The sequence below is a fragment of the Meriones unguiculatus genome, chromosome 3 (assembly GCF_030254825.1).
Source record: "Meriones unguiculatus strain TT.TT164.6M chromosome 3, Bangor_MerUng_6.1, whole genome shotgun sequence".
Taxonomy (NCBI): Eukaryota; Metazoa; Chordata; class Mammalia; order Rodentia; family Muridae; genus Meriones; species Meriones unguiculatus.
In genome coordinates this window covers 121,161,304-121,188,733 of record NC_083351.1, presented here as the reverse complement: position 1 = coordinate 121,188,733, position 27,430 = coordinate 121,161,304, and the positions used below count along the sequence as shown (strand labels likewise).

At 49.0% G+C, this 27,430-nt stretch overlaps 2 protein-coding genes across 14 annotated transcripts in view; one reads left to right on the top strand and one right to left on the bottom strand.

Annotated features, from left to right (window-relative positions):
• Pdzd2 (PDZ domain containing 2) overlaps positions 1–27,430 on the bottom strand; it is a 350,811-nt gene that overhangs the window by 3,356 nt on the left and 320,025 nt on the right. For 8 of the 10 annotated variants that reach the window (XM_060380442.1, XM_060380437.1, XM_060380438.1 and 5 more), the window contains 9 exons: positions 26,037–26,071; positions 24,922–25,078; positions 22,844–23,631; positions 19,537–19,681; positions 9,438–13,401; positions 8,415–8,532; positions 5,613–5,714; positions 4,810–5,080; positions 3,010–3,144 (listed from right to left, as the gene is read on the bottom strand). In XM_060380442.1, the coding sequence (XP_060236425.1) occupies positions 3,010–3,144; positions 4,810–5,080; positions 5,613–5,714; positions 8,415–8,532; positions 9,438–13,401; positions 19,537–19,681; positions 22,844–23,631; positions 24,922–25,078; positions 26,037–26,071 (5,715 nt within the window). Of the gene's footprint in view, positions 1–2,504; positions 2,566–3,009; positions 3,145–4,809; positions 5,081–5,612; positions 5,715–8,414; positions 8,533–9,437; positions 13,402–19,536; positions 19,682–22,843; positions 23,632–24,921; positions 25,079–26,036; positions 26,072–27,430 lie in introns of all 10 variants that reach the window. The other 2 variants (XR_009590840.1, XM_060380441.1) reach the window with 2 other exon arrangements.
• Golph3 (golgi phosphoprotein 3) overlaps positions 1–27,430 on the top strand; it is a 106,341-nt gene that overhangs the window by 36,246 nt on the left and 42,665 nt on the right. Inside the window, exons 5-6 of one of the 4 annotated variants that reach the window (XR_009590843.1) lie at positions 517–724; positions 1,432–2,034. The exons of 1 other annotated variant lie outside the window; for it this stretch is intronic. Coding sequence is in view for 1 of the 3 variants with exons in the window: in XM_060380445.1 (XP_060236428.1) it covers positions 5,719–5,780 (62 nt within the window). In the remaining 2 variants the exon portion in view is untranslated. Of the gene's footprint in view, positions 1–516; positions 2,035–5,718; positions 6,207–27,430 lie in introns of those variants that run through there. 2 more of the 4 variants (XR_009590842.1, XM_060380445.1) reach the window with 2 other exon arrangements.

Below are 27,430 nucleotides of genomic sequence, written 5' to 3'. Positions count from 1 at the left end.
ACTAGGCCTTCATCTTGGGGACACTGTCCATGGCATAACTGCTGGATCACCTCCATGCAGAACTTCCCACATTTCTGTAGTGTGGCGTTGTGGAAGTTACAGCACACTGACGAGCTTTCAGAAGACGAGCTGAACACCCCCGCCCCCCATTTCCTCCCAGCTACATACACACCTAAAGCACACTGAGGAAGAAAATGCCACCATGGAAAAGAATTTTAAAAGCTGCTCGCATATGAGAGAAAAAGGTTAACTTTCTTAGAAATTTCAGATCTCAAAAGACTGAACAGAAGTACATTTCTGAAAGCCACTTTAGGTATTTGGGGCTGGCAAGATGGCCCAGTGGGTAAAAGTGAAAGACTGATTCCTGAAACTTGTGCCCTGACCTCCTTTGAGCACAGGTACACAAGGTAATAATTTTAAAAAAGTTACAAAAAGGTGCTGGAGAGATGGCTCAGCAGTTAAAAGTGCTATTGCTCTTCCAGAGGACCTAAGTTCAGACCCAACTTCCCTTCCCAGCACCCACATCTGGTGGCTTACAGCCAATAGCTCGAGCTTCAGGGGTTCCAACATCAACCTGGCACCTACCCTCGTGTGGTCTGTACCCACACGTGAAGATACAGACTGGGGGAGAGAGGACTGGAGGAGACAAATGCCTAGCCATTCTACCCTGCACTGTTCGGTCTGAAGCTCTGCCCATCCCTGTGACATGTGAATCCAGGGGCTGGTATGTATAGCACTGTCTCACTTTGGTTTAAGTCAGACTGAATGGAACCGTTCATCTCAGGTCACTGTTCTGTTACTTGTTTTCTGATAGCAGCTTCGGAAGGTGGGAAAGCCAGAGAGAGTTTTAAAGATGCGGAAGTCCAAATCTGGTCTATAGTGACTATGCCCAACTGCTACTCTGCCTTTAATTGCTAATGGGCTCTCAGTATGAGTCCTGCCTGGCAGATGGCCTCCTGCACCTTTTCCTCTTCCCCTGGGAGCTGTTCCTTGTGAGCACTCTTTACACTCTTCATGCTTCCCTCACCCCACTCTCTGTTCTGCTTCTGTCAGCTTAGTGAGTGTTGGGTATGGGGAGTGCGTATGGGGAGTGTCCTGTAGCTTAGTCCTGCTAAGCCCGTGTAGTCTAGTACATAGAGCAGGCCTGGCTCCAGATTGACGCCAGTTTTTTGCTTGCACATGGGAGCATAAACAGAGACAGCCTATCTTGGATGCTACCGTGAACTCTCAAGCGAGCTGTCTCACTTCTAGTTCCCTGGCAGTCCTTCCCCCATCGCTAGATGCCTACATCCGGCAGCACACGGAATCAGGAGGTGCTCAGCCCCTGCCCTTGGGCATGCTTATAAAAGCTTCAGTCCTGCTCATACATTTCTTCACCACCTCGGGCTTCTATTTTCTATGGAGATTTGATTTTGTTTTGTTTGCAAACAGGGTCCTATTTTAGAGCCCTGGCTGGCCTAAAACTCCTTGTATGAAGCTCAGGCTTGGCCGCAGACTTGTCACAACCTTGCTCCTGCCTTCTGAGTGCCTGGACTGCTGAGCCACTATGACCAGCTGGAGATGTTTCACAACTATTCACCTAAGACGTGAGAAATTTATTGTTCATATGTATCTGGCTGACACTGAGAACAGAGCTAGAATGAAATGTGACAGGGATGGGCTTCGTCTAGGAAAGTAGGTTTCTCAGAGATGGTCTTGTGACTGTGTGATAATGGAAGCTGTGTATCCACCGAGAAATTCTAGAAAGTGGCAGTCCAACAGCTTGGGCCAGCATTCCCTGCTTGTTTTTAGTCCTGTGGCTTCTGGGTGCACAGGCTGGCAGTTTCAGCCTTCTGCCTTCATTTTATTTTTTAAAGTATAGCTTATATTAACACTATGTGCACAAAATAGCTATGTAATTATAAAAAGAGATCACAAGTTCAGATCAAATCAGACCAGGGAGGCAAAGTCAGTTGATTTCTATGAGCTCCAGGCCAGACAGGGGCTACATAGAGGCCTTGTCTGAAACAAAACAAAACAAAACAAAACAAAACAGCAAACACACACACAACCAACAGTTTTAAGCTAAGAACAATCTCATGTCTTGGTAGCTTATTTACATTCTCTAACTGTAAATGAGTTTCGAGGGGCTGGAGAGATGGCTCAGGGGTGAAGAGCACCAGCTGCTCTTCCAGAGGACCTGGGTTCAATTCCTAGAACCCACATGGCAGCTCATAACTGTATGTTCCAGGGGAACTGTCACATGTTCCAGGGAATCTGACATCCTCATACAGGCAAATAAATCACCAATTCATATTAAATAAATAAATCTTAAAAATAAAATTAAGTTTCTGATCTATTTCTAAGTATGTGCTGATGTCAGCCATATAATTACATAGTTTCTGACTGCTTAGGAATCTGAAGGCTTTAAAGACTTCCCAGTGGTGATGGGGGTGCATAGCTTGGGATGAACACAAGTGTTAGGGGCAGAACCTGGATCTCCAGAACCCACGTGTATGAATCACCTGTGATCCCAGCACGCTGAAGGCAGATCCCAACTGGCAAGCACAAGGTTCAGTCAGAGATCTGCCTCAGAGACAAAGTGGAGAGCAATTAAGGAAGAATGCTTGATATCAACTTTGGATCTTCACATGTATACATGTGAACATGCATATACATATGTATACATGTGAACATGCATATACATATGTATACATGTGAACATGCATATACATATGCATACCATACATGTGCAAAAAAAAAAATCCTTTGGCCCAAACAATTTCCCAAGATCATAAAATGAAAAATTCAAGTTCACGAAGAAACCATTCACCACTGCTTACCTCCTTTTCTTGCAGTCCAGTATCTGAAATCACTGACCCTGGCTGTGCCCACCTAAGCACCGACCTGTGCCTTGGGAGGTTTAATACTTGGAAAGCACAGTTCAATACTATGCAGCGGTAAAAGCACTGTGGAGTTTGGAAAAGTTCTCGTACAGGAGGAATGGGTTTCCATGGATATGTACTTTACCTTTGTACACCCTTTTAATTACCAGTGGCCCATCTCCAGACACGGATGATTTCCCTCCATCCAGACTCAATCCCAGCCCAGCCGAGGTTTTCAGCACTTCAACACACAGAGCGTCATGAGCAGCTCCATTTCTCCCTGCAGCAAGGATGTTTGTCAAGATAAAATGAACGGCAGGTTGTTCGGGTGCCACCTGTCTAGTGTCCCCCCAAATGCATTGCCTCTGGCACCATGGACTCTGGTCACCCCGAGGCTTGTCTGATGGGAAGTGTTTATAACCTCTGGTTTCAACATCAGGGTTGACCTCCCAGAAGGGAGCCCTTCCTAGCTGTGTCCTACTGGGTTTAACGTCTTCAGCTTTTTGTCCACTCCTGCAGGGGCAGAGAATGCTTTCTCTCCCAGGCAGAAATGCCCAGGAGACAAACTGCTCTTGTCAAGTCTCACATTCTGGTAGCACACATCCTAGTGAGGATGGAAGTTACACTCAGTGAATCAAATTCGATTTCCTGCCAACCCTGGCTACCATAGCAACAGAATGTCACCATCTGCCGTTGAAAGCAGAGGCACTGAAGTGCCCGGCTCATGAGAGACTGTCATAATTGGCTGGGAAGCTCCCTGGAACCGGGTGAGGCTTCCTTCCTTGCCCTGTGCCCTTTGTGCATCTGTGAGAGGACACCCTGCACCCCTGGGGCATGGTTGCCTCCCTCACACTTGCATCCTTCGTTGGCATCTGGCTCTGTGTGGGGAGAAACGTTTCCATGGTGATGGAAGCTCCATGTCTTGTTTGGAAAGGCCAGGCTGGGGACTGGGGACTGAATAGGAATTAGGCACTTGCCTTTTAGTTCCCGTAAGTCTGTACTATGGAGTTAAATGGAAAGGTGTACTTAGCTGCTTGGAAGACAGGAGAGGGACAATGGATGAATGAAACTGCCTACCTAATATAACTCTTAGGACCAACGTCACTGCTAGTTCCTTATTGCAATTTAAAGCCAATTCACACGGTCTGAAAGACATGTGCTAATACTGGGAGTGGTGTAAATTTTTAGTGGGTGACTCGCTGCTCAAAAGGGGGAAGGGAGCTTTCACCGTGGTTCCCAACTTGGGTTCTCTCCTGGAATCACTGGAGAGCATTGTAGATGTACTCATGTTTGTTCCCTCCTACCCCAGATTCCTTGGTTCAGTTGAGCAGGGGACTGTCTAGTCATCAGGGTTCTAAACCGGGTTCTAGGTGCCTCCACTGTACAGGAGGCCCACATCAGATGTCTGTCAGTCTGGCCAGGTGTAACTGCAGAGCAGAAGGATAGCTCAGGCCACATCCCAGCCTAACTGAGCAGAGGCATTTGGGCACCCTTGACTGTCATGAGAGAAGAAACAAAGGGCCTCCTGTCTTGAACTGGGGGCTACCTGCCCTCTAGACTGGGGGCAGTGGGCGGGGATCTGCAGGGCTTATCTGAAGGCTGTGGAAGCCTGCGCTTGGAACAGAGCTCACTTAGTGTGGCTGGTGCAAGGGGCGTGCATCCCGAGCCTTTGCTAAGCTCTTGGCACACAAAAGCTGCAGTCTCTATTTTCAAACACAAAAACATGTTTATCCCTTCACTTCCTCCTATTCTGCTAAAACAAGAAACAGTGTCAATCTTGATGCTTCTCAAGGATACACCTAGTTGAGAAATTACTCTTTTGATACTGAGCTCCGTTACAAGGCTGTTTTATTCTCTAGCCTGTTTTATCTTGCTAGTCCAGTCCAGCCCCAGTGCTTTATCAGCCATCTGCTCACACCCTGCCAGCCATCTGTGGATAGCTTACCAGCTCCAGGCTCCAGCGGCAAGGTCTTCCTGGCGAGTGGACCCTTCCCATTGGCTGAGGGAGGCTCCTGCCTGAGGGCGGGCCTGGATTGGTCATTCCCTTTCTTGATAACTACGAGGGCCTGTTTGTGCAGCTGTGCCTGGTGCAGAACCTTCGTGACCTCACTGTGGGCTAAGCCAGCTAAGGAGGTGCCATTGATGGAGAGAAGGAAATCCCCTCGGCTCATGGTCCCTTCCTGAGAAGCCACACCCTGAGAAAAGACTCTGTGGACCTAGGACAGAAAGGACAAGAGAACAAATTCATAACCCTGGTGACTGACAGTGAAAGAGCAACTACAAATCTGTGATCAAGGAGTTTCCCCACGCCACACTTCCTAATCTCACTTCATCAGTGTGCAGGGTAGAATTAACAGATCTCTCCATTGTATTTCTACTCATGTGTTACTCTCACCCACAGGGTAGCAGGAATAGGGCTTGCCCAGTGAAAATGGCCTCAAGGCCTCCAAGTGATACAAAATGTTACTGTGTGCAAGTGTGGGCACTTGACTCTCTTTTCTAGTACTTAAATGCAAATTACTACGATGTTGGTGATTATGCTGACATACATCGCATTTGGCCTGTGTATGTTAGCGATCTGTAAAAACGCTGATCTTTGAGAATGGAGTTACTATTCTCCCCATGCTCCCATTGTCTTGTTGGTAACAGGGACCAGAACTGAAGGATCTCTGATTGGAATTTGTGTCCTGATCAAATTCTGCTACTTACGGAGGGATGGCCTGAGAGCCTTGGTACACTGCAGCTTACCATGACTGATTTTGGCTCCACATCTGTCCCTCCTGCCACACTGAATCCCAGACCTGAGCCTTCTTTTTTATTCAAGACTATGAAGCAAGTATCTTCTTTATTCTAGGGAAGAGAATGGACAATTTATGGTGGACTCATTGTACCCAGGCTGAGAAAGTCCTGAGCTAAGTCCTCATGGAGGTACTTGACACAGATCCTGAGTAATTCATCATTTAACCCCGGGAATGTGAAGGAGTCCAGCTCAGCCTTCCTCCATCTACCCCAGGTGGGCTGATGTGCCAGATGATCTACCTTGCATTTGTGGAACCTGGGAAAGGTGAACATGAATGAGGAGGGAGGAGCTTTCCTGAGTCCCCAAGTCTTCAAGCCATTTGAGGAAAATTGCTGCCTTCCCAGATTTGGCCACAGTACATGCTTCTGCTGCAGAGGGAACTTTTTATGCCATACTTCTTTAAGTCTATAATTTTATATATTATTTTTTTGAGACAGGGCCCATGTAGTCCAAGCTGGCCTCAAACTTGCTATGTTCCCAAAAGTGATCATTTACTTCTGATCTTCTTTTGAAAATTGGAAATAAATTTTTACAAAATATAATATATTCTGATAATGGTATGATCTTCTTGTTTCCATCTTACAAGGATCAGAATTACAGATTGTGCCACCATGCCTGGTTGCATGTAGTCCTGGGGATCGAACCCAGGGCTTTGTGTATGCTGGACAGGCACTCTACCAACTGAGCTTTACTCACTAAATTCACAGTTATTAGCATGCCTGAGTTTCAACAACAAAAGACGAGAGTGAAAAGGTAGGGTAAAGGCAACATGTTACAGCCATGTTTTATATACCAGCGTTTCCATATTTGGGTCACTGACTTATTTGTGGGTACAACTGATTAACTGGTAGTCATAAAACAAAGCAGGTGAAATCTGTCAACTGGATGAGACTAGAACATCCTTCATAACGATCTAGAACATTCTTAGTGTTCTATAATTAAATAACATTAGACTTTCTTGCTTTAAAGATATCTTGAGATAGAAGATTAAACCTAAGCGGGCTAAGTGCTCTGAAATTTGACACCACGCCCATTTTAGACATGATTTAGCAACATTTTAAAGCTCTGCATTGCTTGATTTTTTTTTTCATGAAGTAATTATCAATGGCACAGCAATACTAGAGAGAGCTAATAGTAACCTTTGATGACTGATTTGATGAGAGAAAAGAAGCAGAAGACCACCTGTGGGTCCAGCTGATCAAGAAATCCGATGGAGGATGGTTTAGTTCTATTGGTAAGTCATGAAGACAGGGGCGCCCTCAACCAAGCAGAAAGGTGACCCTGGCCCCTGAACACAAGCACGTGGTTTAGTAGATGGTCTTCTGGAAGGTAGGTAGTTAGATACTGAGATAAGAGTATTCCTCAGTGCCCCATTCTTCCTAGGGCAGGGACAGTGTATTTTAAAATGGGTAATACAGCCATCAAAAACTCCATTTATTGAAATTAATATGTGCAGGGGTATTTGTGGCAACAGTGAACTAGTGGCTGACTGCCTGAGAAACCCAGGACAGTGTTGGGATGCCAGATGAACAACACACCGGCTCCAAAGCCAGCAAAGCAGCCTGAGTTTTGCCTTTCTCATCCTTCCTGGTACAACAAAAGGCCACAGGTTATTGGTCTGTATCGTTGTGGTTGCAGCACAGCGCATTCTGGGGAAAAGCAGAGAACTGCTGGCAGGATCAGGCTCTCTCCTTTCTGAAATCAACTGTAAACAAAAACTATACTCTGACGGAAGCAGGGCTGGTCCTTGACACCAGACCGCGCACGCGCCTGGCATTCTGTCTGCTCCAAAGTTCTGAGAATGCATGGCTTACGTCTGTGTCTGGTTGAGGCTTTCTTGTCTCCTTGAACATCTGTATCCGCTCTAACACCTTTGGAGCAAAGAGAGCCTGGAAAGAATGAGACTGTGTCCCGGAGTGACACAGTGACACTGAAGGAGGTTGCAAGCTGATGAACAGTCCAGTCCTTTTCACTCAAAATGAAAGCACTCAGTTCCTCTAGGGTTGTCTTGACTGTCTATACCCTACCAGTAGGCTGAGAATCTGAAGGAAGCAGGAAGTAACAGGTATCTATTTCTTGTCCCACTACCCCTAGCCACTCACCATCCTGGCCCATTACACGATTAGGCCACACCTTAACTGAGAAACCTCAGATGGTAGCCAGGGTGGGGGTTGGGACAATGTTTTAAGTGACATTAGTAACCTGGTTTGCTATCAGTCATTCCTAGTTGTCTTTTTCTCTACAAAGATGCATCTGTCAAGATTTAGGGTTTTACTATCGCCCGAGGAGGAGCATTCTAGATGGGAACCCATGCTTTCTTTTGTGACTGTTCACTGTCACATACAGTGGTTCATTTAATTTCTGTGTCTTTGTCCTACAGACTGGGCTTTAGGAACTCTTAAATAAGGTGCAGGACACAGGTGGTAACCATGTGAGCCTGTCACCAGCAGGTGGCTCCCCTCGCTAGTTTACGTTGGCACTGACCGGCACAGAGGGCCTGCCGTGGTCTTTCAGCACTTGCTCTGCAAACTCCATTTGTGGGACAGAAAGACCGGTGAACAAACAGCTGCTGCAGGGGATTTAAACTAGCCGGGGTACCAAGCCAACATTTCCCACTGCAGCGAAGGCCAGGCCCTCAAACCAGGGGCAGCATGTGAGGCAACAGAAGAGCCTAGCACCTGCTATTCCCGTTCCCCTCCAAGCCAGAGATGCCCTGCTGTTTCATCCCTGGGTTTGTGTATTCCACTCACCTCTGATTGCGCCTTCACTTCCTGAATGAGAGTGAGAATGGTAGATTTTGACCCCACTACTGATAAAACAGCCTGTAACCTCTGCTGGTCTCCTGCTGAGTTGAAGAGTTGATCCAAACTAAGTTAAAAAAAAAATTGGAAGAAAAGTAAATAAAAAAGCAACCTCTCAATTTCTTAAAGATTCATCTGAGAAGTCTCCCTGCCATGTTGTGGGCATTTTTCTGACCTACCTGCCTCTGGCTGGGCGTAACTTCTGCCCCAGAGTTAACTACAGAACCCTGCAAGGCCAGCACGAACACCCTTCACTGACTGTAGGCAGTGGGCCTCGGGAGCCCTCCAGGACATTAAGGGACCAGTGCGGGAGTTTAGCAGACAACTCCTAACATGTTTAGAAACTGGAGGCTCCAGTGAAACATGGTAAAACATTAAGAGAGCCAGGCGCAGTGGCACACGCCCGAAATCCCAGCCCTCATTGGGGCAGAGCCAGGTAGATCTCTGTGAGTTTGAGGCCAGCCTGGTCTATGAGGCGAATCCAGGACAGCCAAGGTACACAGAGAAATCCTGTCTCGAGAAAACCAGTCAACCAAACAAACCATGAAGAGTTTCCCATTCAACTTCAGCTGCTTTTAGAGTCTCCCTGAGTGGGCCGTGCGTGGCCTGCACTTCCTCCAACTCCCTCACTGGCTACTCTTGTCCTCAGAGCCACACACTGGCAGGCATGTGCGGCTTCCGGGACTGACACTGAAAATGACATATGGTATCTGGAATAGAAAAGGGCATTTGTGGAATTGACTCAGCAAAAATATGAAGTCCGAGGCATTGTGGATATGGTTGGTTGGTTCGGGGTTAAATCCTTAATTTCTCACTAATGGACTAGGATGGCATAAGATACGTGGTTTGGAAGAGCTGTGGAGAGGTAGCGTGGGGACTCCCCATAATCACCTCTGCCGCTGTTTTATAAACCTGAAAGTGTTCCCAAGGGAAGCAGGCCTGTTGAAGTAAGAGGGGAAGGTAGACACTTACTTCATGGACCAGCTTTTCCCGGAAGGCAGGGCCCTGCCAGGTTCGCCCCCTTCCCTGGCTCCACTGGATGCTGCAGGCTCACTGGCTGGTGGGCTGTTTCCTCTTGGGTAGACCCTGGTCCCACCATTCATAGGACATGAAAGGGAAGCTGATCCGTTGAGGTCGAGGCCCACGTGGCCTCTAGCTGGGGAGCCCGCTGGAGAGGTGGCCGGGGAGCCCTGTGACCTGGGGATGATCTCCAGCTGGGTTCTGAAGAGCACGGTGCCTGGGCCGGCGGGGTAGTCCTCACCACACGTGTCCAGGTCTGGCATGCTCAGGGCTCTCAGCTCCTGCAGCTTGGATCGGGACACAGGGGACGGCTGGGTGTGGCGCACCGAGGACTTGTTCCTCTTGATGGGTGAGGCTGGGGTCACTGTTGAGGTGGGGATTCCCGAGGGGACAAGTGATTTCTTTGGGTCTGAGCCGGGGCCCCTGTTGCTCGTCTCCGGTGGGTTCTGCCTGGAGACAATCAGGGTCACGCTGGATGGGGACTTTGTTATCTGCGGGAGAAGGCTGCCGGCCTCGCTCTGGCTTTCACTGCAGGAACTCAAGCTACGTCTTAGTGACCGGGCTGTCCCATCGCTGGGGCTCCCTGAAGTGATGCTGCCAGACGACCGCCTGCTAATGGGAGGCTTGGAGCTCACAGACAAGAACGGGGATGTGGTCGCCTTGGCCGCAGGCCGGTCAGAATTGGCCAGGTTCTCAAAAGACTTGATCCTCTGCTTCACAGAGAAAAACGAGGTAGATTCATGGGGCCAGTTCTGCTCATAGTAGTACTGTCTCCTGGTGACCTTGACTTTGTCTGGGATGAGACAGGTTGTCTCAGGGACTGCGCCAACACCCTCTCCGTCCGTTGGCGGCAGGTTTTTTGCCGTCTCCAGCAGAGGCTTCACGCTGTATACACCCTGTCCGTTAGCCTCAGAGAGACTGCCGCTCAGCACAGGGGCCTGGGAGGCCTGTGGCGAGCGACTTGGGCTGGGCGGGGAAGGACCTTCTCGTCCAAAGTGGCTTGAGAACTGGGCTGGCATGGAGTAAGTCCTGGTGGCTGGCCTCGGGGTGAAGTAGGGGTGCTCCTCCCCTCCCGGGGCTACGGGCACACCATTCTTGGGCACCGCTAGGGAGCCTGGCACCTGGCTGGATCTGGCCTGGGAGGAATCTGGTGTTATGGGGGGCAGCTGCGGGGAGGAGGAGGAGGCCAGTCTGGCCATGCTGAAGGAGCAGCACATTTCCCGCTGCTCCACCTGGGAGGGAGGGGAGGATGGATGCTTTGGGGACGAGTCCACTGGCTGCCGAGGCCTGACTCCACTCTTCTCCTGACAGTTGCTCTGGGTCAAGAACCCTCCCTGTCTGTCACTGTCAGGCGGCTTGTCACCACATGCCTTCTTTGGCATTCTTTCGGGAGAAATCTCAACTATTTTCAACTGTTTTGTCCTTTCCAGAGGCTCACTAGCAATTTTTTCACTTCTTTTCTCACTCATGCCCCTGGGCTGGGCTGCTTCTGACACCAGCATGTCCGTTTGGCTGGGTGTAAACTGCTTGCTCTGTCTGCTGCCCGCCACGGCCATGCTGCTCCTGGACGCTGACGGACTCACTGACCCCGAGTCAGCATGGGGCAGCCTGCCCTCGGGTCCACACCTAGGGGGCCTGGAGGTGGGTGGACAGCTTGTGTCAGATTCCGAGTAGACAGCCATGTGGAACCTCCTGTTTGTACCTTGCTCAGGGAGAGGCTTGGGAGAAGTCACAGGTGACGGGAAGCTTCTGATGCTTGTGTCTGATGCTGAGGTCCTCAGTGACCCAGAGGTAGCCAGGGGTGGCTTGCTCTCGGACATGCATTGGGGGGTTTTTGGGGTGTCCACAGAAGGGCTGTTAGACTCTTCTTGGTCAGCTATGTGGAGCCAGTATGATGCTGCCTTAGAAAGCATTTTATGGGAGGCCTGAGGTGAAGTCAAGCTCTTCTTGTGGCCAGTCCCATTGGCCTTAACAGAACCGGCCACAGGGGCCTCAGGACTGACTTTGCTTTTGCTGCTCAGTCTCTTCAGCTTAGGGCCACACTTGGGTTTCTGACAGTTGCTGAGTGTTTCCACTGGACTTTTGGGGGGCAGGTCTTTATTTTCCTGACTCTTCTGCAGTGGAGGACTTTTAGGCACAGCCACCCCCTTTCTGTGGCTGCTGTTCACCATATGGGCTTTGGAGCCAGGACTCACAGCCAGCATCGAGGACTGTTCCTTCTCAGATCTGTTCTGCGAATGTGTGCCTTGGCCATTTTTATTTATTTCTTTAAACCAGGCCATGATGGGCCTCCTGGAGATCGTTTTTGGTTTCTGTAGCAAGTCATCCAGGTCGTGACTCTTGGCAATGTGTAGGTTTGCCAAAACGGCCTCTCCGTTCTTAGGGCCTTTGGCACCGAGGGCGTACGCACTGTGAATCACACTGGCAGCGGCTGCTGCCTCTTCCTTTGGGGTTCCCTCATCCAGCAGGTCACGACCCAGGCCGTTTACCACATTCAGGCTCCTAAGCGCAAATGGCGGGTTGTGACAATGCCTGTCAGAAGGCTGGCCGTCTCCCACCACTGAGCTCGAGCTGGTGACGGCTTTGATTTCGCCTGTGCTCGAGGGCCTGGAGCTCTGTAAAGCAGGTGTGCCCACCCACGTCTCATGCTCCTGAGAGTTTGGGAAGGAAAGTGGCCGGGAAGAGCTCGGGGTGGAGGTGTGAGCGGCCCCTGGCAAGAAGCAGGCGCGTTCACAGGAATCGCCCACTGGCTCACCCAGAGCTCTGTGCCGTACCGGTAGAACCGGGCAGAACGTGGCCTGGGTGGGAGGACGGGCGGCCACCTGGCTCTGAGGGAGACCACTTGTGGCGCAAATTTCTATTTGTTCATCCTCGGACTCACTAGTCCCTTCCTTATGGGAGGACTCGTGAGAATGAGGGGGTGACCAGCTGTTCCTGGAAGCTGCTTGTGGGGCTTCAGCAAGAGACTCGGGGTCTGAAGATGAGTCTTCAGCATCACCATACATGGATGAGAGCGATGGCTCTGTACTGTCACCTGGGCCTGACAGGGAGATGCTTTCTTCATGGAGACTGCTAAAATTTCTAGAGTAGTTGTTCAGAAAGTTTTTGTTCACAGCAAAATGTTTGTCAGGATGAATGGAATCCAAAACGGAAGGCTGGGAGGCCCACTGTGGGGGCGGGGGTGGGCCTGTGCCCCCAGTCTTCCTTGGGGAGGATATCTGGTCGCTGCTGACTGTCTGGGCATGGTGGGAACTGCCACCCCCAGCTTCACCTGGTGGCTGGCCCTCAAGAATGCCCTGGTGAGCCCTGCAGTCTGCTTTCTGAGGAGACTGAGACCTTGCCTCAGACGCCTCCCTGATGAAGCTGTCAATGTCTGTCACAGGGCTCTCTCTGCTCCCTGATGGCATCCTGTCAATCAGGGTCACTGGCAGAGAGGAGCTGGCCTGTGACATCTTTCCAGACATAGAAGTTGCACCTTCATGCAGAGTGCCCTCCTTCGAGCATTTAGCTGTGCAGAGTCCTGTTGTTTCCAGTGCCTGACTGGGACCTGAGGGGCCTCCACTCTCTTCCTGGGGCACCGGGGAGACATGAGGGATGGCAGTAGCTGCTGTTGTTCCTATGCCCATGGGGACAGCTGCTCTCCTGGTGTTGGGAGAGCAGTCCCCAGGTGGAGCCGGAGCCCTGATAAAGTCAGGAGGAGATGAGGCCTTCTCCCTGGTAGACACACTCCGATGGCTGGCTGTCTTCATTTTAGATATGCCCTGGGGCTCAGGCTCCGAGGTCCTGGGAGACACAGGCTGGCTGAAGCTCTCAGGCCGGCGGCCTTGCTCTGTGATGACTGAAGTCTTGCTGGAGTCAGGATGAGCTTCCCTGCTCTTCCCTGGGGAAGGGAGGTGGTCTGAGGAAACATCCCATCCTGGAGAGGGGGGTAGGGGAGAAAAAAGGGAAAACGTAAGCAAATAGAACCCCTGGAGAGTTCTAAAAAGAAGCATAAATCATCTCAGTATCGTTTCTCAGACATGCCACAAGCCTACATGCAGACTTTCTCGTCCTCCTGTTTGTGTCTCTCAAGTAGCAGATTGCTTACATTTAACAACCACTGGCCTGCTTTAATCGCCTTAAAATAACCCAGTCAGGATGAGCCCGGAAACTCGCCCATTTTCCTCTTCGTTTGTTTTCAGATAGGAGACACCGGAAATAGACTGCTTGGATTTCTTTACCCGACCACCTCTGCTGGCAGAAGTTCTGGGAAGAGAGACATTTGGGGTCTTATTCCTTAGCTCTGGTCAAGACTGGACAGAGACCTCACGTCTTGTCTCATTCTAGCATCTAGCTGCCTGACCATGAGTGACACAGGCTGCACCAAGAAACAGTTTGGAGATGGTCTCTCTGTATAGTCCTGGTTGACCTCACACACTCTGACTCTCCTCACTCAGCCTCCATGACAGGTCTGTGCCTGCACACTTGCTGAGGACATGGGATATCTCTTTTTTTTGCATAGGAGACAGAGCTAGTGGGAATGGCAGAATGTTCCCTGTAGCATCTGCATGACACGGGGCTCTAGCTCTGCCTTGACGTAGCTTGGAGAAGCAGATCTGAAAGCCAGCTATTCTAGGAGAGCTCAGTACTGGAGGGTACTTGAGAGGGGCTCATGAGGGACAGTTTGGTCCAAGTGGTGTGAAGAGCAGGTTGAAAGTACAGAGGTGCCAAGAACACAACGCTCAAAGGTGCAGGGACAGGAGCTCCTGTCACTCAGCAGGGAGGATTCTGGGAGCTGTTCTGTCATGGAGGGGGTCTTCTCGGAAAGCCCTGATGCATGCACTCTCTTGAGCTAATCTCACTTTGACGTGATCATCTTGCAGTGGGGAAACAGGCTCAGACGCACAAAAAGTCTTAGTCTGAGACATGTTGCCCCAAATGTTAAGTTCCTCTCACATCTCTCCTAGGAGATCATCAATTGGTCTTTGTTTGTTTGTTTTTGAGACAAAGTCAGGTTCAGGTTGGCCTTGAACTTGCTCTGTCGCTGAAGGTGACCTGAACTACTGGTGTTGCTACTCCCAGTGTTGAAATGAGATTACAGGTCTGCACCACCTGTGCCCAGCTTACGTGACGCTGGGGACCAAACCCAGGCCCATGTGCTTGCTAAGCAAGCAGTCTACCAACCAATTCAGGTACATCTGGAATGGTATGATTTTAATTACAACTCCTTTATTCTGTCTTGGTGGTGCTGAGCATTTGAACCTAAGGTCTTGCACGTGCCAAGCACACACTCTAGCACTGAGCTCTCAGCTCGCTCTCTTTAAGACAGAGGCTCACTATGTAGCCTCCACTAGCCTAGAACTTACAACGTAGACCAGGCTGGCCTCCAACTCAAAGACACCCATCAGTGTCTGTCTCCTGAGCACTGGGATTAAAGTTTTATAGTTTATAGCACTGGTCCAGGCCAGTTCGTCCTTCCTTCCTTCCTTCCTTCCTTCCTTCCTTCCTTCCTTCCTTCCTTCCTTCCTTCCTCCTTCCCTCCCTCCCTTCTTTCCTGCCTTCCTCCCCCCTCCCTCCCTTCCTTCCTTCCTTTCTTTCTTTTTAAAATTACATCTATTTAGCCAGCCAGTGGTAGTGCTGCATACATTTGATCCTAGGACTTGGGAGGCAGAGGCAGGCAGTGTTGAGTTTGAGGCAGCCTGGTCTACAGAGTGAGTTCTAGACAGCCAGGGCCATAAAGAGAAATGCTGTCTCAAAAAACAAAACAAACAAAGATTTTATCAATTTATTTATGTACGTGTGTATGTATGTGTGTATGTATGTATGTATGTATGTGAACAGCATCTACATGTGGAAGTCAGAGGAACAACTTGCAGGAGCTGGTCCTCTCCTTCTACCATGTAAGTACTGGGGAGTGAACTCAAGTTTAGCGGCAAGTGCTTTACCTACCTTTCCTGAGTGTGTGTGATGTCTGAGGCTCAACATCCTTACTTTTGGTGATAGCAAATGCAGAGGAGAGTGGCACTGTGACACAAGTAAAGCACTCCAAGGCCATTTTGAAAAGACCATTTATTGTGGTGTGCGTGCGTGCGTGTAGGTCAGAGAACAACTTGTAGGAGTATGTATGTCCTCTCCTCTCTCCATGTAGGTTCAGGGATCTAATCCACTGAGACAGATTTCTGGCTGCCAAGGGCTTTTTCACAGTTTCAGGTTTACTTACTGAACATTCTCGGTCAGGCAAATTTTTGTGCAGTCTTTGCTAGAGAGCTGAATTACTGCAAAGTGTGCATCTTCAAATCTTTATTATTAATCAGTTAATTTTTAAGGCACGGTCTCAGGCTAACCCTGGACTAACTATGTATGAGGACAACCTCGTGATGTCCAGTGAGCCACCTCACTGCTCCCAGCTCATGTGATATTTTGATACTGGGTTTCAGTAAATTGCTCAAGGCAAGCCTTGAACTTGCCACCTTCCTATCTTGGCCTCCTGACTGGCTGAGATTATAGGTTTGTGTCACTAGGCTTGGCTTTAATTACATCTCCCCCACCACCACCCTGCTGTCCCTTTATGAATAATTACAACCTAATTCTTAGGACTCAGCATTGGGCTGGGAGCTTTTCCTGGAATGAAGTGTTAGCGCCATATTAGGAGACTTTCATGCAGTTAATTTTCCTCCCAGGAATGGGAGGTGGGCCCCGTGCCTTGAGAGAACGAGGAAGGGAGTCATTGAGTGGTTAGGCAACCTAGGATCACAGTTCACAGATGGGAGAGCCAGGATTTGCTCCACAGCCCGTGTTGTACTGACCCTGAACCCCGTGGCCTCCATGCCGAGTGTGCGGCAATAACAAGGGTTCATCAAGATGCCTATGGAGATTGCTTGTAATTACCTTGGCCTGCTGTGGAGGGCCAGATGCTTCCAAGAACACCTGCTGACCCAGGTGTTCCTCTGTTCAACTGCTGAACTCTCAAGCATTGCATCCTTGCTTCTGCTGACGCCCAGTGCGGGGGAGAGTGGCAGTGTGACCACAGGAAGGGACTCAAAGGCCATTTTGAAAAGACCATTGATTTGGTGTGTGTCACAGGACAACCTGTGGGAGTATGTTCTCTCCTTTCACGATGTGGATTCAGGGATCTAACTCACTGAGCCGTGTCTCTGGCTGCCAAAGGCCATTTAACACTTTCAGATTCGCTTACTAAACATTTGCTAACAGGCAAAAATTTCTGCAACTTCCGTTAGTGATCTGAGTTACTACAAAGCGGGTATCTTCTAAGGTTTGTTCACGTATTTAGTATTTGAGGCAGGTTCTCCTGTATCCCAGGCTAACCTGGAACTCACTATATAGCGGAGGGTGACCATGAATTCCTAATCCTCTTTCCACTTCTCAAGTTTTCAAATTACAGGTGTAAGCCACTGCAAACAACTCACGTGATGTTGGGGGATCTTCATGCTTCCCAGGAAAGCACCCCACCATTCCCCAGCCCCTGCAGACGGCTTTGTTTGAGGGAGGCTGCCCTGTACTGCCTTTCAAAAATAATGCTTCATTTGGAACCCCCACCAAATGTCCATTAATGGGCACACCCCAGGGTGGAAGGCCCAGCTAGCCTTGACGACACATCATGTCGAGGTGTGGAAAGCCTGGGATGCAGGTGCAGTTTCTGCTGGAGCAGGCTGCTACGCAGCTTAGTCATCAGGGTTAAGCGTGACCCGCCACGCCACACCTGTCATGCCACACTAGCTGCCTGAATATTGTTTTCTGCGGGCACCTGTGGCTAAGAAGTATGTTAGGTACCATTCTTTGTTTGTCAAGACAGGGTTTCTCTGTGTAGCCGTGGCTGTCCTTGTCTCGGTTTGTGGACCAGGCTGGCCTCAAGCTCACAGAGTTTTGCCTGCCTCTGGCTCCCCAGAGTGCTGGGATTACAGGTGTGCACCATTGCGCCCAGCTCTCTGCTGACCTTTTAACTGAGAAAGAGAATGAAAACAGAACAAAAAGAAGCACTAAAAACTGTCGGGCTAATTTAACATGTGGGTCAAACACGAACTATACCTCCAAAGCCCTAGAGGGCGCCAGAGCACCACTGTGACAATTCTCTGAGGCTCCTTTCTAAGAACTCACTGATAACCAGCACAGTATGTTTTATTACGGGTATTTATGTATTAAATATAGCATGTGTATTGTTACATATTGAATATCATCAGTTTCTGATGCTTGGTGGCTCCTTTAAGGCTTATTACTGGTGGGAAGTCCAGAGAGGACAAACAGAAGCCTGCAGGGGGCTGGAATTTGAGACAGAACAGGCAGAAAACACCGGGAAACACAGAACACGTTTCTTTCTTAGGCACTGGGGCTGGGAGACTAAATGCTTCTCTGGTCCAAAAAGCTTGCCCGTGTAAACTCTTCCTCAAGGCACAAAACCCTCAGGACTAGGAAAATTAGTCTGTCTAGAATAAATCCTTGGGTGGGTAGATTTTCTGCATTGTTTCAAATAAGGAGGCATCGGTTGTGGTGATAACAAGGAAGTAATCCTTTGCTGTTCTTCAAATCTGAGGGCAATGTGGGTTCCAGGAGGACGTCCAGAGGATAGCTCTGCAGACCGTGCACGCTTAGGATATAGGTGCTTGTGTCAAATGAAGGCTACTTGGAAGAATGGTATCCTGAACGGCCTCCCCGTAACTTCACCTTCCTCAAATAGAACGCCATGTAAGTTAGCACACTTCCGCAGTAAAGTCAAATTGCTAATGAAAATTGTCCTTTGACATTTATTTATTCGATGGTGGGTGGTTGTGAATTGAACTTGAGGGTGGAGCAGGAACGGTGGTAACAGACACATCCCTGACTGAGGATCGAGGAGCTACAGGGTGCTTCAGTGGTCTGCATTTTTTTCCCTGTCAGCAGTCAACAATGTGAAGGGAGGAGGTAGGTGTGGTGGCGTGCCTGTGACTCAGGCACCCAGGACTGATTGATTGAGGCAGGGAGATCACAAGTTCCAGATCAGTGTAGGCTAGACAGTGAGACCTCACCTCAAAAAATGCCTGGGCTGAAGAGTCTACGATTCTGAATTTTAAATCTGTAGGACATCCCTGAGCCGGTGAGCTCAGTGGGTAAAGGCACCTACCGTCAGCCTTCAGACCTGAGTTCAATGCCCAGGAGAGAACTGTCCTGTGATTCTGACGTGTGCATGCCCACACAAACACACACACACATGCATGAGCACACATCCACACACATCCACACACAATAAGTAAACAATAAATAAATAAAATGTAATAATTTCATAGGACGGCCTCGACAAGGGAGCTATTTTTCTATTGCCGCAGACCCCTAACACTTCAGTGGCTATCAGGACATCACACTAACTACCAGCTGCTAAGAGAAAACTGTCCTTCCACCGAGAAGGCAGCAGAGTCACTTAATTCAGCTTGACTTAAAAAAAAAAAAATCCCGAGCCATGATTTCTGCTTCCATGCCATCAGTATGTCTCTCATCAGGCTTAGATCATTTCCCCCACATTGCTACAGTTATCTATCTATCTATCTATCTATCTATCTATCTATCTATCTATCTATCACTTTTCCTTGTGGAGGTTTTTACACTGCTACTTCTCAGTGCACTTCATATAAGCAAACAATGGAGATTCTGATAAAAAAAAAAGAATCTGATTTCTTATGTCTCATCTGTGTCACAAAATAAAGACCAAACACGGAAGTAGTCAACATGGAATATACATGGGGGCTGGGCACAGTGATGGGGGTTGGGGGCTGGGCACAGTGATGGGGGTTGGGGGCTGGGCACAGTGATGGGGTTGGGGCACTAGGCACAGTGATGGGGTTGGGGGCTGGGCACAGTGATGGGGTTGGGGCACTAGGCACAGTGATGGGGTTGGGGGCTAGGCACGGTGATGGGGTTGGGGGCTGGGCACAGTTGATCAAGGGCAACGATTTCATGCTGTCAACATCTAACTACTGATTTCCCTAAGTGGCTTCTCTTCCCTCCGCAAAGTCACCTCCTGGTGGTACGCTTTTTAGGATGTGTGTCTCCTGTCTCAATGGAACCAACAAGAACACAGTCTTACCAGTCTCAGGGCGTGGCCCACACTCTGAAGCAGCTCCCTGCAGGCTCTCTGTGGGGAGTCCAGGGTTTGGGTGGCATGGGGTACTGGCTGGTCCACAGTTGGTGGGGGCATAGCTGTCCCCTGGGGTGGGGTTTCCCCAAAGTTCCTGGCACAATGAGAAGCAGAAACCATGTTAATCGCTTTTGGGTTTCTGCATCCTAAGACAGCATCCATCAGTAGAGAAGAAAGGTTGGGGGCTGGCAGATCTGGGCTTTGGGACCTCGTCCCTCAGCCACAGATTTTTCAGCTTTCAAATGGGGATTAAAAAGACTTGTGAAATCTCAAAAGTTTTGAAGAAAAGTTGATTAAATGAGAGTAGCTATAAAAACAGCAGGTAAGGTTTATCCAGGAGGGAGGTGTCTTCCTACAAGTCTGACAGGGAGGAAGAGAGCAAATCGGTAGAAATGAATCGGTGTGTGGTATTTCAAGAGCTCCCTCAGGCCAAGTGGCAATTACTTTATCTTCCTTTCTTTCAGCACAGAAACAAATTTAAAACTTACTGAAAAGTCCAATTGTATTTATTCAAAATAATTCCACTGAGCTGGTGTGTCATAAAGCGGCCCAAAGGTGGCAGCAGGCGGGGGTGTGTGAAGATATGATGTGTCTTTCCCTACTCTTGTTAAAACTCTTGGCATAACCTGTCAGTCAGGGTCTAAGGGAAGTGCAGTGTTTAGCTCAGTTAAGCTTCTGATTACTGCTAAGGGAAAACTGAAACATAAGAGCAGCAGGAGTGGGAGCTCACAGAGGGGAGAGTAGAAGTGCCCGTGAATTGCGTATTTTAAGATGGGGGGAGGGAAGGCTCGGGAAGAGTGCACACAGGACAGCCCAAGTTCAGACCCGGCACCCATGCAGAAAGGTGTGCCGTTCACACCTGTAGCCCCAGCACCGGGACTTCTGCTGAAAGCCAGCATGCTTCAGTTCAGCGAGAGACCCTGTCTCAAGGGAAAGAGGCAGGCAGCGAGAGCGAAGGAGCCATCCCCTGGCCTATGCAGATGCGGTAAACACACACACACACACACACACACACACACACACACACACACTACCACCACCAGTAACAACAACAAATACCACGTCACAATTTTTTTTTTTTAAGTGCTGAATAAAAACAATAGAAAACACCGAAAGAGAAGAAATTTGCTTCGGTTTTCTGCTTCTCATTATCTGAGTGATACATTCTACTCTCTTTGTCATAAAGTCAAATTTTATAACTAAAATTTTATTAGGAAAAACATTTCAAATGAAAGTGTTACTCAAAATCTCCCTGCCACTTTAATTAACCAATCAATCAAGTAATTAATTTTTTAAAAGACAGGATTTCTCTGTGTAGCCCTGACTGTCCTGGAACTCACTGTGTAGACCAGCCCGGCCTTGAACTCAAGCTCTGCCTGCATCTGCCTCCTGGGTGCTAGGATTAAAGGCGTGTGCCATCACTGCCCTGACTCCATTTTAAAAGGTTTTATTTATTTTTATTTTGTGTGTATGAGTGTGTGTCTGAAAGCATGTCTATGCGCCTCATGCCCTCAGAAGCTAAGAAGAGGGCACTGGATCCCCTGGGGCTGACGTAACAGAGGTTGCAAGCTGACAGGTGGGTGCTGGGAGCTGAAGCTGGGTCACCCGGAGACTCCCCAGTGCTCTTACTGGCTGAGCCATTTCGCCAGCCACTCAAACGTCCTTGCTGCAGCTATTCCAGAACTATGCAGTCTCAGGCTGGGGTGGTGAAAGGCCTTCCTCCAAGCCTGACGGCCTCAGTTTGTTCCCCGGGATCTACACATTGGAAGGAGAGAACGGACTCCTTCAGGTTGGCACTGGCTGCTACACTTGCAGCACAGAACGTGTGTGAGTGCGTGTGTTTGTGTGTGTGTGAGAGAGAGATAGAGACAGAGAGAATATGCACACACTAAATACAATTAAACTCTATATACTTGCCCCTGTGTAGATCTGTGTGTTTGTGTTGACAAAGGGTCTCATGTGTAGGACAGCTTACACGGCAGATATGTCATCCCGTCTGGCAAGGACTATTTTTAATACACATGAGTAGTTATGAGCAAATATCCTGATCTGGCCTTCTATGGTTGTCTAAAACGTATAGTGAGCCTGTGGGGGGGGGGGGATAGGGTGCCGGGACCAAACCCAGGGCTGTGTGAGAGCGTATGCGCCAGGCCAGTACTGTGCCGCTGAGCTGCCTGTTCTGCCCTGATGATACTTTCTAAAAGCAAAGAACACACCCACTAGCCGAATTTACTGTAAAACATGAGCTGCCTGAAGGTAAATATAATTTGTGAGGAGAGGAGAAAATATGGACGCATAAGATTAAGGAAAAAAAAAACCCTTCTACCTCATACAGATTTTATGAATCTATTTATACATCCACTTTAAATCACAATAAACTAGCTTCATTAATGTGCCCTAAAAATCAGATTCTGTGCTCAGAGCTTGAGCAATTTCTTCTTTCCCCTCTTTGCTAGAGAAGAGATATACTGAAAAAAATTAAGTGAAGAATTAGATAATAACCAACATACAAATAATTAGTAATATCAATTAGCTTGCATTTGCTGTGGTGTACTGTAAGTTTTAAGTGGACACAGCCTGTTATTTTGTGTGATGTTATCTTAGTTCCTGTTTTCTCTTATTGAGACAGGGTCTCGTTATGTAGCCCGAGTTAGCCAAAGCTAGCCTGAGCTAGCCTCAAACTCATCAAATCCTCCTGCCTGCACCTCCTAAACGCTGGGATTACACATATGCGCCGCCATGCCAGAAGGAACTATGTCGCTGTAAGCACACCTGATTCTTAAGGGGTCTTGAAAGTAATCAAGGATCCCTCCTAATGTCATTAGCTGACAGTTAACATCTGCCAGTCACACCTCTCAGCCAACCAAGGCAGACAGCAACCCCTTGCCTCATAGTCCAGAGAAGCAAGGCGGCTCAGGAAGGCTCAATGACTTGCCCATGTCATCACACAACTTGTGCCAACTAGTCAGTGAACTGGCCCCCGGCCCAGGACTTTACTTCCCCCATTCCACAATGCCTTCCCGTCGTCATCGCTGGCCCTGAGCCCTGCTAAGGGAGTGAGGGCGTCCCCTTGCTGAGTGATCTCATGACTAACAGCCTGCCACCATACTAATGGGCACCCATTAAGTGACTGCTGAAAGCTAATCCTCCAGTCATCAGCCTTTCATGCAGGTTACCCTGAGGTTTAGACGGCGCTCTGTAGCCATTCCACAGTGTTCAGACTCAACGGTCAGAAGAGTGAAAGTGAGTCAGTTACCTTCTCTGCAGTTCCGCTTGGCTGATGACCAGCAACAGTATCTTTCATGGAAGGGGCCTGGACTTTCAAGTCCTGACCACATGGTCCATTGGCTGTTCCACTTGGGGCCTCCTCAACATCAGACCTCTTGGAGTGTGGGCTGATCCTGGCCACAGGCTTGTGCCTGGACACCAGATTTTCATTCTTCTGTGGAGGGGAGGTAGGGTTTTCTGGGCTCCTTGGGCTCTGGGTGTCCACAGGGGCTCTGTATTCCAGCTTCGGTGAACTTCTTGACCCTGACATCTCCTTTCTCCCGGAGCCCCCTGGCCTACTCTTGGGGGTTTCTACAGAGCCTGGCAGGCTGGCTGCCTTGGGGGGAGTACCCAACATTCCATCCTGGACACTGTGCTCTAGGTCCAGTGAGCTGCCAAGCAGAGGCACGGAGCAGGCCTTGCTGACCAGTGGTTTCTGGGGCCGTTCCTCCCGCTTGCTCACATCAATACTTTTGCAAGAGGTCATCAAGGCGGGCCTGGTGTCATCCTCCGTCAGAGGCCTGCTGGGGGCTGGGAGAACGCCTGGGAGTGAAATGCAGTCCCCCTCATCTTCGAAGTCTTCTCCATCACTGGCATCGTTGCCCTCATAGCAGCGCACCCTCCTCTGGCGGAGAAGGGGGTTCCTGAGGACCTGTGGGCTTCCGGGGAGACTGGCTTGCCTGGCCACTGTCACCTGCTTGTGTAAGAGCCCAGAGGTCCTCTGGCTTCCAAGTGTCACCAGGCTGTTGGCCCTGGCTTTCCCTGGCTCCCTGTGAGCTGCAATGGGTAGAGAAAGAAAAACATCAGACAAAGAAAAGCAGGTTTCCAATGTGGCCTGGCTTTATAACCTTAAAGAAATAAACCTCAGGGTTTGCTCTTCCAAATATACCCTCTCGATCAAGAGTAAAGTCTGCCTTGTCCAGCCACTTAAACCAATCCTGTCATAGTATATAAGTACTTCTGAAGTCATACACGGCCTCTGGCCCCTGGACATCCATGTAAACATTATGGCTTCTCGTGGTCCAAATAGTCTCTTGCTGCCCTCTCCGCTGATCTGTAAACATGCAAGAATCCTTCCATCTGCCTCTACTGCGATCACTGATTTCCACCTTTCCAAGGCTTCTAGAATCCAAACTCTTATATTTGTGCTTCAAGTACTTTATGTGCTGAGCCATCTCCTTGCCCTTAAGAACAACAAGAAAACCCAACTCTAGGCTAGTTAACTTGAGTGGGGTGCTTTCTAGAGATGGAGAATTTATAGTGCGGCTTCATTTTGTTCTCATCATCTGAAGTCCCTTCCCTATCTTTAGCAAAGGGGCGCGGGACACAACCCAAGCTGTCTACTTCTCAAGGTAAAAGGGCATCTTTGAGGCACGGTATGCACGCAAGTCTGCAAAGCTTTTACATGCGCTAGGTCCACACTACCATTAAAAGTACAGGGGTGCCGTTTGCACACCCAACTGCCACTCCCCTGAGGTGCAGCTGCGGTTGTCTGCCCCGCTGATGCTCAAACACTGGAGAGGAAAAGGGAACCTTGACAGCAAAAGTCTGAGAGCTCGATACAGTTCTCGTCAGATGAGCTCATTTGGACAGAGACTTGAGGACCCTTGAGCAGAAGTGACCTTTTTTGAACAGTGGCTCTCATGGCCCCACTTCTCTAACTTAGTGTTTTCCGAAAAGAATTGTGTTTAGAGCCCAGTGAGGGAGGAGATCTGAAATTCACCTGGATTCCCTCAGTGCTGAGTGCCTTGGTTGCCTACTCTGATTTGACGCTATGACACTCAGAGACAATGTGCCGTAAATAGCTTGTGACGGGGACCTGGATGAATGCCTTCACCTCTGGTTCTAGGATCTGTCCAGCCACTCTCTGTGGCACGAACACCACTAGTGGCTGGTCACCACTACGAGAGTACACGCTGCCTCTACTCAGCCAGGCACACGGTGTCCAGCTCTGTTTCCTTGCTGTCCTTGGCAAGGCAGACGGCAGAGGACGCCAGCAGGGATAGGGAAACCAGTAACTCCTGATTACACTGCTGAGTCTCGGGCCCCTGGTGCTCTCTTGCTCACCAGAGGAGACAGAAAGTAGGCTGCCATCCTCCGAGGTATCACAGCCACTTCCAGTGTGGTCCTCATCCTCAGAGCCAGCGACCACGAAGTCCGACAGGGAGCCCTGCCCGTCATGGGCAAAGTACTGGGAGAACTCAGATTCAGAGAGGAGCGAGTCCTGTTGGAAAAGAACATGCTGGAATCTAGAGCCAAGAGTACAGCAACGTTTAAGACTTCCCATCTTTTCAGGGGCACTTGGTTCTAATTCCTCATCAGTGGGGACAGCTGTGAGGGGAACCACCCATCTCCATTTACTGTACGGTGGCTTGGGTGACAATCAATACATCAAAACATGGGCCAGATACTGTTTTCAGATTGCTAAAATGTGGGGGCATACTTTAGCAATCACCAGAAAAAAAAAAAAACAGCAGGAAAAATTAATTAATTTGTGAGCATTGGTTTTTTTGCTTGGATGTACTGTCTTGGATCCCCTGGAACTGGAGTTACAGACAGTTTGAGAGCTGCCGTGAGGGTCCCAGGGAATTAAAGCCAGGTCCTCTGGAAGAGCAGGAGACCAACCCATGGTCTTAACCTCTGAGCCATCTCTCCAGCTAGCCCTTACCACAGTAGTTTATCAACCACCTCAGCAGAACAAAAACAAAACCACTGCCAAGAGGGACAGGAAAAGAGTAGGAAAAATCCAAGTCATATGGCTTAACTGATGAAGTACCTGGTGGTGGGGTCGGGTGGGGGGTTGCCTAGTCTGAACCCTGACCCAGTGGGACTGATGTGCCCAGTATCCTGACAGCTTCAAGATCTCCAGAACCTAGGCTGTCATTATTATGTAGGAAGTGCTTTGAAAGGTTTGAGGTTTTTACTTTTCTGCTTTGCTCTTTTCTTAGATGAGTACTGATTGAGATTGAGAGAAAGAGAGAGAGAGAGAGAGAGAGAGAGAGAGAGAGAGAGAGCGACTGACTTTTTTGGGGTGTTTGTTTTCCAAACAGGAATGGTTGCCACTTCCTTGTATAAAGTGGCCAAAAGGATTCGTGGGCAGAAATACTACAGGCTGTGGTCTGGGGCTTGACTGACAGGCTCCTAAAAATTGGTTTGTGGTCCCCTAATGCATTTTGACTCACCTTTTTGGCAAGAGAGGGACTCTTCAAGGGGGTACCTGTGTGGGAGGGATTTGCAAAGCTGTTAACATGAGGAAGTTCCAGTGACAAGCAGGTTCACATATTTCACCGAAAAAGGAAGGGGCTGAGCACATTCAACAAAACTGTCCTTTGCCTGAGTGTCACCAATGAGCTGGGTAGCTACCCCCACATCTAGTCTACATGGATAACCCTCTATCCCTCCCTCAAGACTCCACTCATTCACTCGGCAGGACCTTGGCTCTGCCGCCCCCCGCCCCCCACTTTCTTCTCTGACGCATAGCTTAAGGGCTGTGCACGCAGGACAGTTTAACCTGAGTGGGTCTCTGCATCTCCCCTTTCCACTGCTCAACAGCCCACAGGGCTGGGGCGTTGCCTACACACCGCACCTGCTGCCTGCTAAGTACCCATTAACCTTTGGTAAACGGCCAGAAGGACAGATGCACAAGCGAACCCCATCCAAGAAATTCATGAAAGAACCAGGGAAGTGTTTGGATGTCCATTTTACTTTTTAGCTAAAGGGTGGGGAGCTCAGCCTGCAGACTTCAAATTACATGTCACAGGCAAAAGAGATTTAGGGCACAAGAATTCCGGCTTAAAAAAAAAAATCTTTGCTGACCGATCAAGTAGAAATGTTGGGATGAACAGAATCCAGCGTTCAGGCTAAATAAAGAGCCTATTATGGCTGAGTCTACTTTAAATATATTAATTATGGATGCAAATCATCGGGGATTTCACGGTTGTCCCAAATCCTATTCCTTTTCCTCTGACATCCAGTAACTTATATCTCTGAGTTCCTTTTCCTCCTGGGCATCAGTGAGACGTCTGTCACCAAGTGAGCAGCGGCTGTAGACTCTCTCCTAGGTTTCCACACCAAGGAAACCACTCCAAAACTCAACACAATGCTTCAAATTCGTAAGAAACACGGAGGAGGACCACATTTTTTCCCCCTGCCTGAATATCTCCATGCAAGGAGAAAAACTCAAGAGTTGTTGCTGCCTCCAGAAGGGAACTAGAGGCAGTTCGTACTGAAACTTCTAAATCCACACAAAGAAATCTCAGTATTTGGATACATAATACTCATGTATTACTCATAGTTTCATGTAAAATCTCCTCCATCTACATATTTCAAATGGGTCATGGAAACTCATGAATGGCTATTAACTTACTTTTTCAAATTATTTGAAAGTCATATAAGCAGCATGATTAGTTAGGCCTTTAATGAAACACATTAAATAAGTGCAGAAATCAGAAGGAACCGAGAGAGAGCGGAGACTCTGACCGCAGCTGTCACTAGCCCCAGTAATTACATGGGATCCCATGCCACTGTGTGGGGAGGGCCTGTGGGTGAGCTTAACAGGAGCCTTTCCTCAATGGTG